At 38.1% G+C, this 18,339-nt stretch overlaps 1 protein-coding gene across 1 annotated transcript in view; it reads left to right on the forward strand.

The window, feature by feature from the left end:
- Positions 1-18,339, forward strand: part of DHX32 (DEAH-box helicase 32 (putative)) — a 22,932-nt gene continuing 4,593 nt past the window's right edge. Inside the window, exons 1-7 of the mRNA XM_013368089.3 lie at positions 1-683; positions 3,199-3,392; positions 4,352-4,724; positions 6,910-7,155; positions 9,317-9,416; positions 9,546-9,704; positions 17,790-17,981. Coding sequence (XP_013223543.2) covers positions 417-683; positions 3,199-3,392; positions 4,352-4,724; positions 6,910-7,155; positions 9,317-9,416; positions 9,546-9,704; positions 17,790-17,981 — 1,531 coding nt within the window. The 5' untranslated portion in view covers positions 1-416. The remainder of the gene's footprint in view (positions 684-3,198; positions 3,393-4,351; positions 4,725-6,909; positions 7,156-9,316; positions 9,417-9,545; positions 9,705-17,789; positions 17,982-18,339) is intronic.

Raw genomic sequence — 18,339 nt, forward strand, 5'->3', positions numbered from 1 at the left:
AGCTCAGGCTCAGCGTGTTCTTTCCCAATTATCCTCCAGCCCGGCCGAGCAGCAGCAAAGAGCCTGAGCAAACACACCGGCTGGTGCCCCGGTCTGGCTTTAACATGCGACTAAAACCTAAAAACTACTCAGCTTCTGTTTAACATCTTGTGCTTTAATCGCTGCTATTTTGAAGTGTTTGGATCATTTTTTAGACATATTTTTTTGCAGCTCACACTTGAAGTGTGGCGAAGAGACCACAAAGAAGGCAGCTGGAGCCCAGGACTGAACTTCTAAACCGAAGAGCTGGGAAATACTAATCCTGATGCAAGCAGAAATGGATTTCTCCAGGTTCAGGGCGCCTGAGTGATTGATCAGTACCAAGAACTCCTTCCATTACTCGTGTGCTTTTGCTGGGAATAATATATGTAAGAAAAATGGAATTTCTAACCTCTTCTCCAGAGATCCACCACTTTTCAGAATTACTTGACTGCAGTGATGGTGACGAAGAGGAAATATTAATATGTGGAGATTTAGAGCTTAATCCTTTTGATGGCTTGCCTTACTCTTCCCGTTATTACAAACTTATGAAAGAAAGAGAAGAACTTCCAGTATGGAACGAGAAATGTACTTTTATGGAAAGTCTCCTTCATAACCAAATTGTGATTTTGTCAGGAGATGCAAAGACTGGCAAGAGCTCCCAGGTCAGTGCAACGTACTTGGTGGGGGGGTTTTATTACTTTTAGAACATTTAATATTGTACACTTTTCAGAGTTATTATTACTATTTTACTAACCTTTTTGCCATCAATTTACTATTCACTGCTCTTGCCCCTTATTTATATTAAGCACATCAATTTCCAAATGTAGATTATACTTGTAGCTGCAGTTACCAGTGGGCTGTTTCTATGCTGAGTGCTGTATAGTATTGCAATAACATAACTGCAGTTCAGAGCTGTGGTGAGTTTAGCAGTTCTCAGTGCAGAAACAGATGTGCAGCATCTGTTGTAATCTGAGTTGTAAGAGAGGGAAAGTGACATAAAAAATATTAATGCAGTCAAATATAGATTTAAAATATATAAGTATACATTGAAATACCTTTCTTCAAATATTCACTTGATGCTTACTTTACATTCGTCCATTACAAGCCATTTCTATGTAGTTGATGATGCCTTTTGGGTTTCAGGGTAAACTGAGTACTGGAGAATAATGCTCAGACTGCGATTGTCTGACACAGTCATAAACAACTAATAAAAACCTCAAACTACAACTCTTTACGTATTAAAGACTAATTTTAAAAATATCAGGCCCTTTGTGAACACTGAATGAAGAGGATACGCATTAACATTAACAGTATCAGTATAACTGTATTTTTTTCTTTGTATACCAAAACATCACACTTCAACCTGAAAACCTGTCAACCATATTTTTTCAAATCTATTCAGCAGACTATTTCAGCTAAAATCCTTCCCTACTGAAATTACAGGTGTATTTCCACTGTCTTCAGAGAGGTCAACCCTTAGTGTAAAATACTTTAGGATTTATTTCAAGTCGATTTAGTATTTTATCAATAATTATTCCATCTGCATTTGGCTGGTCACTATTTTATTCCTATTGAGAATTTTATTGCCTCCTTCCTAATATTGACTGAGCTTGTCATTTTATCCTCTTTCTGTCCATCACCACATTGAACACGCAGTGGAAATGGTAAACTCCGCAATGCCTATGTTGGACTGAATGCATATTCTTTCTTGGAAAGTGTATTTCAGTTCTTATTAGTGCTATATTGGGAAAGAAATACAGTGGGTTTGCAGGCAGGTCATAAGAGAAGGTGGAAAAAGTTCTCAGGGAATGAGGGACTGAAATCAGTAGTGCTGTGTCTCAGGAAGAAGTAATGGTCCTTCTCTCCCTTCAGCCAAAAATACACCATTACTTTACAGAGCTCATGTTAAAGGACTTCACTGAAGCCAACATCTCAGTTGATTCTAAATACATAAACACCCACCAGGACTATCAAATTCTGTCGTAATAATATATAACAACCTAAGTCTGTTACCACAGGAAGCAGAGAAGGATTTTCCAGCTGAAACACGATTGTTTATGGCAGATCAGGAGAAAACTTTCCTGCAAGGTAAAGCTGTAGGATAATTACTGTTGCAGGGCATCTCGTACCTGCCAGAGACTTTATGCTGGACACTGCTAGAGATCATATGTTGAACTAGAGACATCATATTTCTAACTGAAAATTCCTGTGTTCCGATAAATGGATACACACTCACCTGGTGCCTGGAATATATTTTTGCAGTGCAAAGTCTTCACCTGTTTTTATGACTAATGTATACAAAACAAACTTGGTATAATAATAAACTACTTGCTAAGAAATGTTAGCTTTTTGAATCCTTCTCAAACAAGCTTAATAAGATGTAACACATTGCTGGCTGTTTTTCAAAGATGTTTAGAAACATAAATAAATATACAGAAATAATGACATGTGGCTGATGCACCTTGTTTGTAAATGTTGATTAAGAATCTGATACCTAATACTTTCAGTAAAATAATACTTATAATGTAATTTTACTTTCTAAGTACAATAACACATTATTTTCTAGTGTTGATTTTCTAGTGTAAAAGTATAAATTAGAGAGCTACTGCACAAGTTTCTGGAGCAGTTCAGTTTCACTTCGCTTTGTTTAGAGTAATTAATCTGAAAATTACATCTATTTAACTCTGGCATTTGTCAGTTTGAAATCCTCTTCTTCCTAGGACATGTTTCTCACATCAAGCACTTGAATGTGATATAGCACAGGCAGCTTTACCCCTGAGTCAGCTGAGGAGCCCCTGCCAACAACTGCACTAACATTGCTGGATCAATCAGCACGTGCTTAAAAATGATTCTGTCAGTGTCACCTGCTCCCCGGAGGCCAATTCTGTCCCTTCTGCAATATATTCAAACTAATCTGAGTCCAGTTGAGAAGCTGTCAGGTAAACCTTCTAGCCTGTGTCACTCCAACTCCTGACTGTTTGAGAGATTCAGGGTTTTGACATTTATTGAGGCAGATAATGTCTGTGTCAGGTGCAGCTCATCTAGCAGGAGCCAAGCAAACAGTGAGCAGTAGTGCTCAGGTTGATTTAGTTCTTCCCCACCGCCTACTTCTTTGCATTACAGCCTCTGCTAAATGTGTTAAATACCAAAGATCTCCGCTATCTTATTTACTTACAGATTCCTCAGTGGTGTGCGGAGTATTGCCTTTCTGACCACTATCGACACGGCGTAGTCGTCTGCACGCAGGTACACAAGCAGACAGCGGTGTGGCTGGCGTTGCGCGTCGCTGATGAAATGGATGTCAACATCGGCCACGAAGTGGGGTATTTTGTCCCATTTGAAAGCTGCTGTACAACAGAAACCATCCTGAGGTTTGTGTGCTTGGGTTTTAATGCCTTCAAACTAAGATGTAGCTTAAAGTTCTTCACAAATGCAAAAGTTTAACACTCTAGTCCTCAGGCTCTTCATTGCACCCCTCCACTAATATGGTCAGGACGGATAACCTGACAACTGTGGGGGAACAGTGCTATAGTTGCAAAAGATTTTTGCATACAGTGGCAGGAACAAACTATAAAATCCAGAGCATAAGCCTCTTCCCAGCCATGTGGGGTCCCACTGATTCCCAGTGGAGAAGAGGACACTCACCACTTCTGAAAACCATGTTCAACTGCTCTTCCTTGTGCATGTGCTTTCTCTTTCACGGAGAACTACGTAATGCTCATCCTGCAGCACATCTTCCTGCAGCTGCTCCTGATGTGAAAGGGACATTAATCCTATCTCATCACACATCGAAACCCGGTTCAAGAGGATTCAAAGTCCTGCTGAGCAACACAGAAAAAAATAATATCCTTTTAAAAACCTTTCAGTAGCAGGAATAATAGGGATAAAAGTGAGGAGAGTGTTACAACATGAATTAATATCTCATTTTGGTTCTGGCACTGCCTCAAGTGTGTGTGTGCAACTTCTTTTCCTCATCTGAAAGCATTAGCTCCTCAAGACTTGGTTATGGCATGCAATATGCTTAGATAGTTTGGAAGATGAAAAGCAATTAATGTAAGTTATGATTTGAGGGCAGAAGTATTTCTTCTTTTGCCTAGAGTATCCTTTCAACCATGGTGCCATTTAGTGTCACTGAATTACACTGAGTTTCTAGCTACTTAAAGATTTAAATATGTAGCTGAGACTGTGATACTGTCTACAAAACAGACTCTCTGTTCTTATCCAGTCTTTCTTGTTAGAACAGAAAGATCCAAGCTGTCCCCAAGACCCTGAATTAATTTCTTACGATCAAATCTGAATATTGCAAGAACATTCTGACTGTATTTTGCAGATACTGCACAGATGATATGCTCCAAAGGGAAATGATGTCTGCTCCTCTTCTGAACTCTTATGGCGTTATCATCTTGGATGATGTGCATGAAAGAACGGTTGCAACAGATGCGTTACTTGGCCTCCTTAAAAACGTCTTGGTATCAAGACCAGAACTGAGGCTGGTCATACTCACCGCGCCTCACATGTCCAGCAAACTGCAGAATTACTACGGCAGCGTCCCCCTCCTCAGGGTGGAAAACAAACACCGCGCAGAGGTCGTGTACTCTTGTGGCATTCACAAAGACCACTTTTCGTCTGCACTGAGACTGCTCTTTGAGATCCACCACACCAAAGAGAAGGGTGACATTGTGATCTTTCTGGCATGTGAACAAGTAAGTTATTAACCGATTCCAGTATTTCTGATTTTAATCAGGAAACAGTTTGCATCTGTGTTTTTTATATGGCCTATAAATATCTTGTTGCCAGTATCTAAGACACTGGACATTGCCAACAGGTTTTATCAATTCAGGCTTTTCCTACAAATAAGTTATGGTATACATAATGCTGCATTGTATATATATTGCATAAACTAACACAAGGAACTATCAGATTTTGTGTAGGCTTAAAGAGAGGCAGCGGGTAGACCACACTTCGTGTTACACCTGTGTTGCAGGAATGGACACATGTCCAGTTTGTACAAATGTTCAACTTCACCTGAATGTTTTTATCTTAAGCCTGCTCACAAGGTTTTTCCACTTGCATTCTCCTTTGTGGCTGCAAACTCCCCAACCATTTGTGCACACAACAGCAGGAGGCAAATATCACTCTGGAGATGCTGCAGAGAATCCAGGAATCTGTATGGGCTTGGCTGTTGGAAATAGAGGCACTTTTGAACCCCTAAAGACAGCAGAGATGCCCTAAATTCACTGCTGCCAGGACTGCACCAGCATGTACTTCTCAGAAAAAAAATGACAGTACTTTATAGCTGCCAAAGCAGTCTCCCATAAAATAAACATTTTAAGACTTCAATGTTTTATAAATCATTATTATTATTATTAATTTCCTGAGAGTGATCTTCAACCATCCACTTTGTATCATTAAATCTGCTTTAGAACAATAAACTCACCTTCACAGCTCCAGGAGATAAGGACTTTTCACATGCAAAGATAAATCACCATAAAGCACCCACGTACTAATGCTTTTCACTGTAAAGATGATGAAGAAACACTTCATAATGCTAATAATCAGTTGTAAACTTTATAGACACAGAATTTTTTTTTAATTGGCAAGTCCTACACAATACTAAAATAATAATGTCTTTCTTGCCGAGAAGATAGTACTCAATTTTCTCCCTGACGATGAACAAAACACTCATTATGAACTGTTACCACATAGTTCCCATCCCATGCACTCTTGTTTAAAGTTTCCTGTTACTAACTCAATGTTCCCCAACACTCAACTGTCTTTTAAACTGAAGCATGAATAAACTAAGGACATTACGATTTATGTGTTGTCTTAGCGTCAGCCTTGCTATTAGATGCCACTGTCATATCTTTATAAGAATTTTTACCGAATACATTCAACCTAGCAGCACTATGAATGTAGTGGCACTCTCCAATAGAAACTCAATCCAGTTTTTCACTTTTGAAAAATGTCTGCGAATAAAAACACTTTAAAAACCCAACAAAATCCCTTTCAAACTGAACAAGTCTACAGCTGATGTTGGTATACCTTTAAATAAATTGTTCACAACAAAAACGATTTTATATGTTTAAAAAAGACTAAAACAACAACAACAAATACCTTTTATAATTTATTGTCGACCTCTGAATTCCTGGACTGTTTTCAAGGTGATATTCCATTAGCACAGCTTAGGAACATTTCTTGGACTTTATGACTTTATTAAGTCTTCACAGTGTTTATTAATCACTAGGAAAAAAAACACAAAGAAACAAACACCCAAACCTTTATAATATTTATATCTTCTTAAACATAATAATTAAGGTAAAGTAGGGAACGTCACTCGGGCACCCCACGTGAATAACACTGATTCCAGCAGAGGAGAAACCACTCTGGGCACACCAGTGGGGCACCCGAGCAGCCGCTACAGCATCGTCAGCCCTACACACACCATAAATTTGCACCAGACTAAATCACTGATATAGATGCATCCTACGTGTCCTATATTTATAAAGTTTAGTAACCTCTTCCTAATTTCTCAGCCTAGCTATTCCTACACTATATTTTTGCAGATCTGTCTTCCCCCGGAGGCTGGTTTGGATATGATTAAAGTCAGAGAAGATTATTTTGAAAACTGCAGAAGAGAAAAAGATATTTCAAAAAACAGCTCGGTGTTCCCCTGGTCTATATTTTGCGGATGCATTCAGTAAATTCTCACACATAGTTCCGTTTCCTTTTTTCCCCTTTAATTATTAATCATGTAAAATTTAAATGTTGTTATAGTTTGATACATAGTTAACATTGATTTTAGAATTTAAAAGTTGTTTTAAAATTAAATATTGATATTTGTGTTTCATACTCACGAGGAAAAAACGCCAATCTTTCTCCTGATTACAGGAAATTGAACAAGCTTACCAAATGATCAGACAGGAACAGTCTAACTTAAATCCTGACCTTGGAGAACTCATCCCTGTTCCTTTATACCCCACAAAACAAGACCTAATTCCTAAGCCAAACCAAGACAAACAGAAATGCTGCAAAAAATACAGAAGAAAAGTGCTACTTACCACAAGCTTTGGAGAACCTTTGATTTGGATTAAAAACGTAACCTTTGTCATTGATGGTGGTGTTGAAAGCAGAAAGGTTAGTGAAGTTAACCACAATTAGAATGCCAAAATGAATTATGCATAAGTCTTTTTTACAGGGTGGGGGAAAGGGAAATGTACAGCTAATAGACTGATGCAAATGGTTTCTAGACAATCAAATACTTTTCTATTGTTTCATCAGCCAGACTCTGTAATATTTCTAACATTCAAATTACTAAAATCTAAATAACTTTCATGGATATCTCATGTGAAAACCAAGCAAAAATCCCACAATTGCTTCTTAAATTCAGTCAGAAAACATATTTAAAGTTTCTAAAGCCAGATTAATACTCTCAGCTGAAACCACCATTCATTTGGGCACCGAACTAATGACATTTAATTTTAAACTATAACCCACCTTAGTTTTGGCCTATTAGTCGTAATTATGTCTTCAGTATCTTGTAGACAGTGCAAAACACAGTCAGTTCTTGGCTAGTTCTTGGCTACCTCTTGGCAGACAAATTGGTTTAGTAGATTAATCTCATCCCTTGTTTAATAATTAAGTAATAAGCATAGTGCCACAGATCACACAACAGCCAGAGATGTTCACACTGGGAACCACCCAAGCACCTCAAAATGCTGCCATTTATCAAATTAACCTTTGAACTTCTACAGTTCATTCGAAGTATGGCCTCAGGTCTTGTTTTCTACACCATCCTGGGAAGGACTAGTGCAGCTGCAAAAAATACCTCTTCTTTCTTTCATTTAAACAAAATAGATGTCCTAAAGAGTCACTGACTCTGTAGGAACAAGACATAATATGAATTGGAAAGCTGCACTACTACAGGCTTTGTAACTGTCCTATGTGTTTGACTACTCAAAATAAATATTCCAGTAGTAGGCAAAAGAAACAATATAATTGCGTTTCTTTATATAATCCAGAATGGAATCAGCAAAACTGAAGTGTTCCTAAAAGTCTGGATTGGGGAACATTAATCCTTGGGAGCTACTACTACTACCACCTCTCATTTTCATTGCAAAAAACTGTGTCTAACACTGTCATTTTTAAAGGTTCTAAAGGTTTCTAAAAGGTTTTAAAAGTCAAGAAAAAGAAATGCACTTTCGTGTGAAACAAACAAAAGCCTAAAAGCAGTTTTCCATTAGACCATGCACCATTTATTTCTGAAGCTCCAGTTATCCTGTGTGATGGAAATGAATCTCACTTCCACTTAATCTGAAGCCCAAAGTAAAATTCAGCGCTTCCAGACCTCTGTGAATCAGAAAGATGAAGCAATGGGCACAACCCAGTTTCAGCCAACCACCAAGTCACCTCTATTGGTTATATAAATTTTACCCTTTAATTCAATTACTTTTTCCTAACAGCTGAAGTTTAGTCCTCTAATATTAATTTCTCAGCAGTTCAAAATCACATTCAATCCCTATGGCTGAAAGTCAGCTGAGCATACAGAGAAGAGGCAAAGTTTTGTGCAGAACAAAATCCTGTGCAACTTTTGTAGTTGGGATATATCATAAAGTTACCCAGAGAAAAATAAAATTGTCCCCTGCACTGAAGCACATTTTATCTTTTTTTATTAAAACCCTGCATAAAGTAGACAAAATCGATTCAGATGACATGACCAGAAAGTTGCCTTACCCAGATATTATATCTCTTGCCATATATTTTACTACAGAAGCTTATGGACATCATCTGGTAGTCAGAACAGTGAATGAAGCAGCTCCTCAGTTCCATCAAAAAAGTACAATTAAGAAAAAAGAAAGCAAGGTGTGTTCCATCTTTGATATAGTCCTTGTCTCCTGTACTGAACCGACAGATTTCAGTATTATGACAAAAATCTGGAGTTATGGAAAAAAAAGTTATTAGACAATGTTGGTATTCTGCCATTGGAAGAGAGAAATAATCTTTTTGATGCTTTTCTTGGTGATACCATAGATATACATTTTGTGCTTTAGTGAGGTAGATTTCTTCAGAAAAAGACACTTATCTTAGAGTATACTTACAGAGTTATTGCAAAACCTGCCTGTCAATTTATCAAAGTGCTGACTGCTCTCATTTTCAAGCCGGTGAAATATGTGGTATAAAAAGAAATGAAACTGCTACTGTACTTTCTGCAAAATGACCTAGACAAGAATTCAATACAGACCATTAATATTTTTGTAGTCTTCACTTATCTGATGCTTAATATCTCTTTCATTTAAAGGTGTACAATCCTAGAATCAGAGCAGACTCTGTTATAACGCAGCCTATCAGCCAAAGTCAAGCAGAGATGCATAAACAAATTCTGGGCATGTCTTCAACAGGTAGAATTATTAGCTCAAAATTTAAATCCATTAGCACAAATTATTAATAGAATCAATGTGACAATGCAAAAAAAAAAAAAAAAAGAAAAAAAAAGGTGAAAGAAGTAATTTTCTTAACATCTCTTGCAGGAAAACTTTTCTGCTTGTATCCTGAAGAATTTACACAGAAAGAAATGAAACCACATCTACCAGCCAAAATACAGGAATCAAACCTCACCAGCACGGTTCTGTTCCTCAAGAGGATGGATATAGCAGGCTTAGGACACTGTGACTTCATAAGCACACCAGGTAATGATGATGCACCCATTTTCCATATTGTTATTATTATTTTGGCAGTTATTTAAAGATTAATTTTGACCTGTAATTCACAGTACCATTTTTTATTGAGGTACTAATTGAAGTAATAATATTGCCACTACTTTTACCACTTGCCTGCAAGGAAAGTTCACAATGCGACAGTTGCACTTAGAAGAATGGTACCACGTATGAACTGTTTGCTCTGAAAGGGGCCATAGAGTATCTGAACGGAATTGGAATGAAAAAAAGTAAAAAGAATACTAATAAAAAGAAAAAAAAATCAATATTCCAAATATCTTCTCATCTAGGTTCCGTATTATTTTCCCAGAACCCACAAAGAAAATTTGTGCCCCTTTGTACAAAGCATTGTGCTGATATCTAACAAAATACATTCCTTTAATCAAAAGTTTACAACCCAAATAAACTACTGCTCTTACCTAGGCAATATATTTGGAGGAAATCAGCATTCTTCATATCCTCCAGCATCTCCCACTTCAAATTTACAATAAGCTGTTTCTTAAGAACAATATTGTTTATGAAATAAACGGGAATAAACTTTCATTACTCACAGGGAATACTCTGAATTTGGAGGTAAGAGGGTGAAGACAGTGGCTGCTGGGTTTCTTTAACCATTTTTCTGACTCCTTATTTTAGGGCTTTTTCTAAAGAATTATTTTCTCCTGTGTATTGAGCTGCCACAAAACCCAAATACCACTGCAAATTCTGCTGCTGACTTGGCGCCAGTTAAAGTGAGGGAAACAGCACTGATTTCACTGGTTCGCCTATCATGCGACCTATCATTAGTTTCATTTGTGATAATTTTCCAGTGTAAAGAGGAATAATTCTTATATCATCCTCCTTTTCCTCATGCACCAACACTAAATTAGAACAATTGCTTGTCTTCTATGTGTTGTGCACCATAATTAGGTGATTAGTAATAAAGAGTTTAATTCCCACTGTTGGATGTTGTGATAGATTGTAAGTGGAATTTTTTAAGTTGTAGGTGGAAATTTTAAGTAGAATTTATTCTGCTTTTCCCTTGTCCGCCTGTGCAGCAGAAACATGCCTAAAGAAATCTGAAAAACCTTCACTAGTCTGAACGTAGCTAATTCAAGAGTGATGAGAATCGGAGTATTTCGGCCTTGTGAGTGTTACTCCTGTGTTGAATCTAAGAAGCCTTCATGGAAATGGATACGGGAAACAGTTGGGTTGCACTCAGATTTAGAAAGTATTTAAAAAAAAAAAAAGAATTAGTCTGTAATGTCTTAGTGCTTTTACGGGATATGAAGGAAGCTGTTCTTGAACTGTAGAATGAATTAGTAAAGTTACATTCGGAAAAGCATTCGGCATTTTTGGATTTAAAGGCACAATGGAGACATTTGGTATTCAGAGAGAATTAAATGCTAGAGGCACTTAAGGATTTCACAGATGTAAGAATTCTAAGATTTGTCTGGATTTTTGAGATAATGCAGCTGAAAAGAGCATCTGGCTCATGTGTACAAAATTGTAAAGGCATTTGATGAATGCATCAGCTCTACTTGGACGGGCATCAAATATGAAAAAGTTTTTCCTAAAGAGATCAAAAGTCCGAGGTCTGTGTATTGAAAGGTTTGAGGAATTACTGAAACAGTGTGAGGAATGTTAGACAAACTGTCTGAACAACACAAAAAAATCCCACTAACACTGTAGGGGGTCCACTGAAAGGAGATGAGAAAGTCTGCACCATTTCCTGGTCTCCTTCCCATACTAAGGCCCCACGTAATTAAACATTTGAAACATTGCTTTAATTGTCTAGTAAAACCCCTCCTTTATCCTCAGATAGATCACACATCAGCTTTCTTTGCCTTGGGGCTTCCTTTTTGCCACTTCTGAGCAGGCAACAAACCTCTTTCCTACTAAAATGTAGCCTCCCTACCGCAGTTCTCCAGAGGCGACTATAAAGGTCACACAGACAATACAGAGTGTGAAATACCTGGTGTGAAATACATTTGCCTGAAAGAAACAGGACTACTGAAGTCAGCAAATGTGGAAGAGGAGTGAGTTATTCTATTAGACCAACTGACAGAACTCAAAACAGATGTCAAGCTTTCAAGCACATAAAACTTTTGGGCCCTTCATCCTCCTGAGATCTTTGGGTCAATGATTTTGGCCTGTGAAAGCCCAAGTTTTCTCATTCCGTGCACGCTCTTAATATCTTGAATTAATCTGTATTTGGCAAGCACATAGAATCATAGAATCACACTCTGCTGCAGAGCTCTCCAGTGGGTAAAGCTGCATGACATCTTCCAGCAGCAGCAGGGAAGCCCTTGGAGTCCTTGATGGAAACTCCAAATACCTCTGGTACCCAGATAAAGGGGGGCCCTGAAGCTTTTGACTACTGGTTGTAAGATCAAATAGATGTTACACCTCCCTGGATGACGGACTGCAGAGCAGCACTGCAAAGGAGGCAGAGAAGAGCAATCAGAGATGGAAAACATCCTCTCTTAAGCAAGAGATTGTAGCTTTCCAAAAAGGCTTCACTGTCTTTGCTGCAGTCATTCAGCTGCACAAACCTTCTGTAACCTGAAGTGATGAAGAAGACTGAGGAAGAGGAGAAGGGGTCTCTGAGATGAGATTCGCAACCCAAGTGATAAAGATGAGCAACAAAACTCATAAAACAAGCAGTGTGGCTTTTCAAACCCTAAGGAAACTCCTGGGCATAATGGAATCGTAGAATCATTTAGGTTGGAAGAGACCCTGAAGATCACAGAGTCCAACTGTTGCTCACCCCTGGCACTAACCCATGTCCCTGAGATCCTCATCTCCACGTCTGTTAAGCCCTCCCAGGGATGGTGATTTTCTCATCTACTAACAATGTACACAAAACAATTTGCCCACCCTCAACCAAATGTGGCAAAATATAAACTGGATCCCAAAATGCCCACAAAGGAGCAAACAGAAAGACACAGCAGTAATTCCACATGCTCCATGTGACCTGGCCAAATGAAGTGCTGTTCAGAGCACACAGACACTAAACCCCAAAGAGCCTTTCTGTTTCTGCCCAGCACAGGTTGGCCTGGGTTTGGCTATTCTGTGTCTCTTCATCTCCTTGGACTCCACTTCCCTTTGATTAAAGGGAATAAACACACGGCAGCATCTCCCACGTGCCACATGTGCCACAGGCTTTCCTACGTGCCTTTCCTCTTCAGTTCACATTTGCAAGTTTTCTTTGCAATTGAAACAGATGGAGGCTTTGGGTTTTGTGTTTTTTTCAACCCAAGGCAAATTTCTCCTCAACAAAATAATGAGAGATGACAGAGCAATGTATGGACATGAACTGGTGAACAAACAGATCAAAAGCCCACTGAAATTCATAGCAAGAATTCACAGACAAGCACTTCACAGTCTGTTCCTGTACATATAGTAGAGAACTTACAGCAGATAAGTAAAAAAACCCAGAATTACATCAGTAAAACATTTTATTTCTGCTCAACAATGTGCACAAGTTGTTGGGTTTTTTTCTGCTGCTCTTTGAGGAAGAATAAAAACGTGGATTAACTCTGACTCATTACTGCATTATGAAAGCAACAAACATGTCAGACTTACAGCTGCTGCATTTAATTCACGCGATAATCGAGATGAGCAAATGCAGCAGACTTGTTACCCTTTTTAGAATTCATGAGCCATATGAAAATGTATTTGGCACTGCAGTTCTGAAGTGCATTATTTGAAATCCTGTGCCACTATATTAGGGATGTCTTTACATTTTTATCAGCTAATGAGCTAGATCTTTACTGTGTTACATAATTGAACAAAAGAACTTCTTTCCCTTGGATTGCAGCAACATTATGTATTTTTGTCAATCACTGGAAAAACCTTATTTAAACTACGTAATCAGTATAAAGATGAAGCCATGTGAATTTTCTGTAAGAAATCAAGGTGGAAGCAGTTTGTAGGTTCTGCATTCACGCAGAATTACCGTAAACAATTTTCAGATTAAAATATTTGTTGATGGTCATTAGTACCATGACATTGGAGAGCTATGGCATTATAACCCCACTGAGAATATATTGCCACAATATCCATAATAACAAGAGTTGTTTCAGAAAGAAAAGCTGTGTATTTTTTCATTACAGACTGTCAAAGACAGAAACCCAATGTGCCACATAGAACAGGGTATCACAAAGAGCATCCTAACAATGGGAAGGTGTAGCCCTGTACTGTGAAAACTGAACTACTCTCATGTCACTAACTAAAGAATAACAAAGGAAACCAAAGTGATTAAAAGATTTTTATGCCATTATATAATATCCTTTACATTATAATCTTTGCGGATACGTTGCACAGTCATGTGCATGCTTTGAGGGTGACACAACACAGATAGAAAACCAGCTTCACTGAACAGTCAGTGCTACCCCTGGTGTGTGGCTGGAACTCGAGATGTTCATGTTGGGAAAATGCATGTCAGGCTGTGTCCCGGCCGACACAAAACCACAGTCTGGTCCATTACCAGCCAGCCTGGGGGCGTGAGGAAGCAGCATAAGGGGAAATGGAAGGACTGCAAAGTATGAGTTTGGAGAAGTAATTTTAAATGATCAATTATAACCATCATTTCAGAATAATAGTTATAGAATTGGTAGCGTTGGAGCATGGCAAACTCAAAAAAAAATCAGAAACTATAGGAGAAAAAAAGAGAATCCAGATAAAACCTGCACACAGAATCTTGCAGAAGGAAAATCTTTGTGTAATTGGCACTAGATTTCTCCTTATCTTCAGTTTGCTATCCATGGAACAACATTAAAAAGCAATAACAGAAAACCCCATTCCCCAGAACTGTTGTCCCTGCAGTAATGACTTTGGCAGTTCTTCATGCCGTTCATCCTAACAGAAGCTGGCAAAACTTGTGATTTGCCAGGCAGTGCATCAGCTCCTTAAAGACAATGTGCCTTCCCCGACATTCATTTCAGCTCTAACTTTATGACAGTTATTCCTATGGAATGAAAAGTTCTATCAAAAAGCAGGTATTTTACCTAGTCAAAATTTTCACAGAGCAGGAGACCAGAACACGAGCCTTGTGATAAGCACGATATGGCAGTTAAATGGATGATTTAATAATAATGAAATTTACGTTTCGTTCCTAATATTCACTTATCATAAAACTTTCGTCGAATCGCTAAATCGGTTGCTTCCTTATACAACAAGAACAATACTTTTGCATTTATTTTACCACACAGTGAGCGCTTCAATTTCAGCCACCTAAGACATGACACTGAAAAGATTAAAGGTGCAGCCACCTTTAGAAACATAATTTACTCTGTTCGTGTCAGTCACAAAAAGCAAGTAATTTAATCTCAAATCAACTTGAAACCCTCGGATAAATTATTTCAGTGCTACCAATAATATCTAGCTACATATTTGCTTTAATAAGCCTAAGAATGATTAAGAGTGGGATCTTATTTATATAAAACTGGTCAGACAAGTCCAGAGCAACCCAGTGTTAAGCAGACAAAGAACAGGCAAGGGAAAGAAGATAACACATAAGGAAATACCTTTTTAACTTCCAGGGATGTGACATTTTCTTGTTGAAAGCACAGGACACATCTTGAGAGCTTCTTTTTAACTTTGCTCCTGTGCAAGCAGCAGCTGAGTCACAAAGCCTTGCGGTTTGCCTCGATGGCACCAGTCAGCAGGGTTGCCAAGCAGCCCTAAAAATAATGATGCTTGCTTGAAATCATTATAAGACAATGGAGATTTCCATTCTTTAAAGAAAATATCTAAACATTTACACTACTTTTGTTTTACCATAGTTTTTATTTAAATATGAACCATACCATGAAGAACTCTCAAGTGAGCATTTGATGTTTTTTATTGATTGAGTTTGTACCTCAAAATGCAAACCTGTATCTGAAAGCCCTTTTATTTTTTTTTACTGTTCCTTCATCTGCTTAATCTACATTTACTGTCTTGTCCTTTCTAACACAATAAAACTCCAGAAGTCTTTCTTCTTTTTATTTTTTTTAGGCTCATAGCAAAATAGAGAAGTAATTTGCGCTTATAAATCTCAAGGCAACTAACTCTAGGGCATAAAAATGCAAATTACTGATGCTACCAGGGGATTGAAATTGGCTGCCATATAACCATAAATTTTCTAAGTTCTAGCACAAACTACTTTGTTGATTTCTGGGAATTAGCCTTCCATGATTTCCTAGTAAGTACTATATGTCTAAAAGAGCACTTTACTCTCCCAGTATTTTCAATCACTGATACTTATTTCCTGTCACTGACTTAGTCTTCATCCGCTGTTACTTTTAATTCTTTAAACATCCCAAGTATTTTCTCATCTTTTACCCCATTAAACCTCCTATATCTGACAACAAATGTTCTCTCTAGACAGAAAGCATTCACGTTGTACAGGCAAAGATATGAACTAATACTGAAATGAAACAGGTCCACCGTTTTGACTGGAATTCATAGGCGCCTGAGAGAATTTCTCTGAAAACCAATATCGTTTTGAAATTAAGGGGAAGCACAACACTACCAGATTTACATGGTGGAGAAGGTCTGTAAAAGCTCATGTAAAGGGAATTAATAAACTATTTTTCCCTTCAGACATTAGTAACAGAAAATTAGTTAAAAACAAGTGTTTGGTTGCTTCCCGTTTTACTTTATTCTTTACTTCATTATAACTAGTTAATTAAAGAGTGATGCTAATAAAGTAACAGTTCAATGCCGATGAAGTAAAAACCCAAACTCAATGATATTCTTGCAGGAAGGCAGGGCACCTCAAGTGGGGTGTTATGGCTAAACGTGACATACCAGCTCCTTCAGGCTTTCCTGGCTTTTAGTCTTTATGATGCAGAAGTAGCCTGTCAAAGATAAGTTCCTGTTCATAATGAATTCAAGAAACAAATTATTTCTAGTCATCTAATAATTAAGATACAAGAACATATACACCCCCTGCCTGTGTAGGTAGCTGTGATTGTATTTGTTGTTGGTTTTGTTTGGTGGTGGGTGTGTTTGATGTTTGTTTTTTTTAATTTAGAGATTTATTTCAACATGAATCTGCAAACTGACAGCAGCCTGCAGAAGTCTGGAAAATTGAGAGTGCGGTCATCAGGTTTGCACTGCTGGGTGTGCTTGGCTGGAGAAGAGGCCAAGTCCTGCTGTAGTGGAATTTTTGCCACCAACTTCAATGGGACCAGAATTTAAGTCGTTATTCATAAAACAGAGAGAAAATATCAAGCAGTTCATTAAAGTGGAATAAGGAGAAAGTTGCTGCAATGATAGGAGAGCAGTTATGAATTTAAATTATCTGGCACTCATAAAAGATATTGACCGTTACAATAAGATCTGGACTAGAACTTTATGTTTGAAAAGAGCTGTGAGGAAAGAGCCTTCACAGTTCAAGAGTTCCCCAATTTCCACCAATGTCTTTCATGCTCTAGCAACTACTCTTTGGAGTGTAGGCTTGACAAGTTGTACTCAGCTCTCAGGTTCACTCTCTCTGGCCCCAGAACTGTAGTCACCATGGTTGCACATAAAGCTCTTCTGTCTATTTTGCCAAAGGGAGCCACTCTCATCAACAGCAGATTTCCTACAGACCTTCTCAAGTTCTCATTTTAAGCACTGATTTGCTTAATCCTGGCCTTTCAGACACATTATAATCCTTTTTCCTAGAGCTGTTGTGTATCTCCCAACACCCCTCAAAGGTGAACACCCCGCTTTAAAAAGAACAAACACGAACACAAAAATCACCTGAGGACTGCCAACAGCACAAGGAGTTTTTGCTGTAGCCTGGCTGCATTACACTGTTCAGCACCCACTGTGTCTTGACTTTTGACAAAAACTGCTCTGAGAGAAAAAAAGATCAGTTATTTGCAGCCCTATAATTGTTACCTCTTATTTTCTCCCTTCAGAATGCTCTCAGCCTTCCATTCATCTCATTTATTACTTATTCTTCTTACCAGTTGTCAAATGATAGAAAATGACTTTATCATTTTCACATAGGAGATATACAACTGAAATATTATAATGAGAATTCAGGCATTCATTTATATGTAGCCACTCAAGAATTTGAATTATCTTTCCTTTTTTTAGCTCCTGAAAGCCTGATGCAGGCTTTGGAAGATCTCGATTATCTAGCAGCCCTGGATAATGACGGAAACCTTTCTGAATTTGGAATTATTATGTCGGAATTTCCCCTGGATCCACAACTGTCAAAGTCAATTCTGGCTTCATGCGAATTTGAGTGCGTGGATGAAATGCTCACCATTGCGGCCATGGTAACAGGTACTCAGAAATAATGTCTTACTGCACGGCTCGTGCCACCTGCCAAATCCATCTAGACACTTTCAAAGTCTATTCACAAGGGCAACCCAAAGGCAAACTTTCGTTATTCGCATCCTGCTTTTTTCAAGTAAATTAATATCCTTGGCTGTTTAAGTCTTTACTTTAAGCAGGCAATGACACACAAGTAATGAACTCATAAGGAGCACTCCAATTCCATGCTTCAGATGCACCATTAACTTCCAGCCTTTTGTCAGCAAGCATACACAGAACATCCCTTCCAAATGAACCTTCTTGTCTCATATTCATATACATTTGTTACAGAACCAAGCAGCAAATTAGAGGAAGTTCTAATTACTAA

Source organism: Columba livia, chromosome 6, assembly GCF_036013475.1.
Source record: "Columba livia isolate bColLiv1 breed racing homer chromosome 6, bColLiv1.pat.W.v2, whole genome shotgun sequence".
NCBI lineage: Eukaryota > Metazoa > Chordata > Aves > Columbiformes > Columbidae > Columba > Columba livia.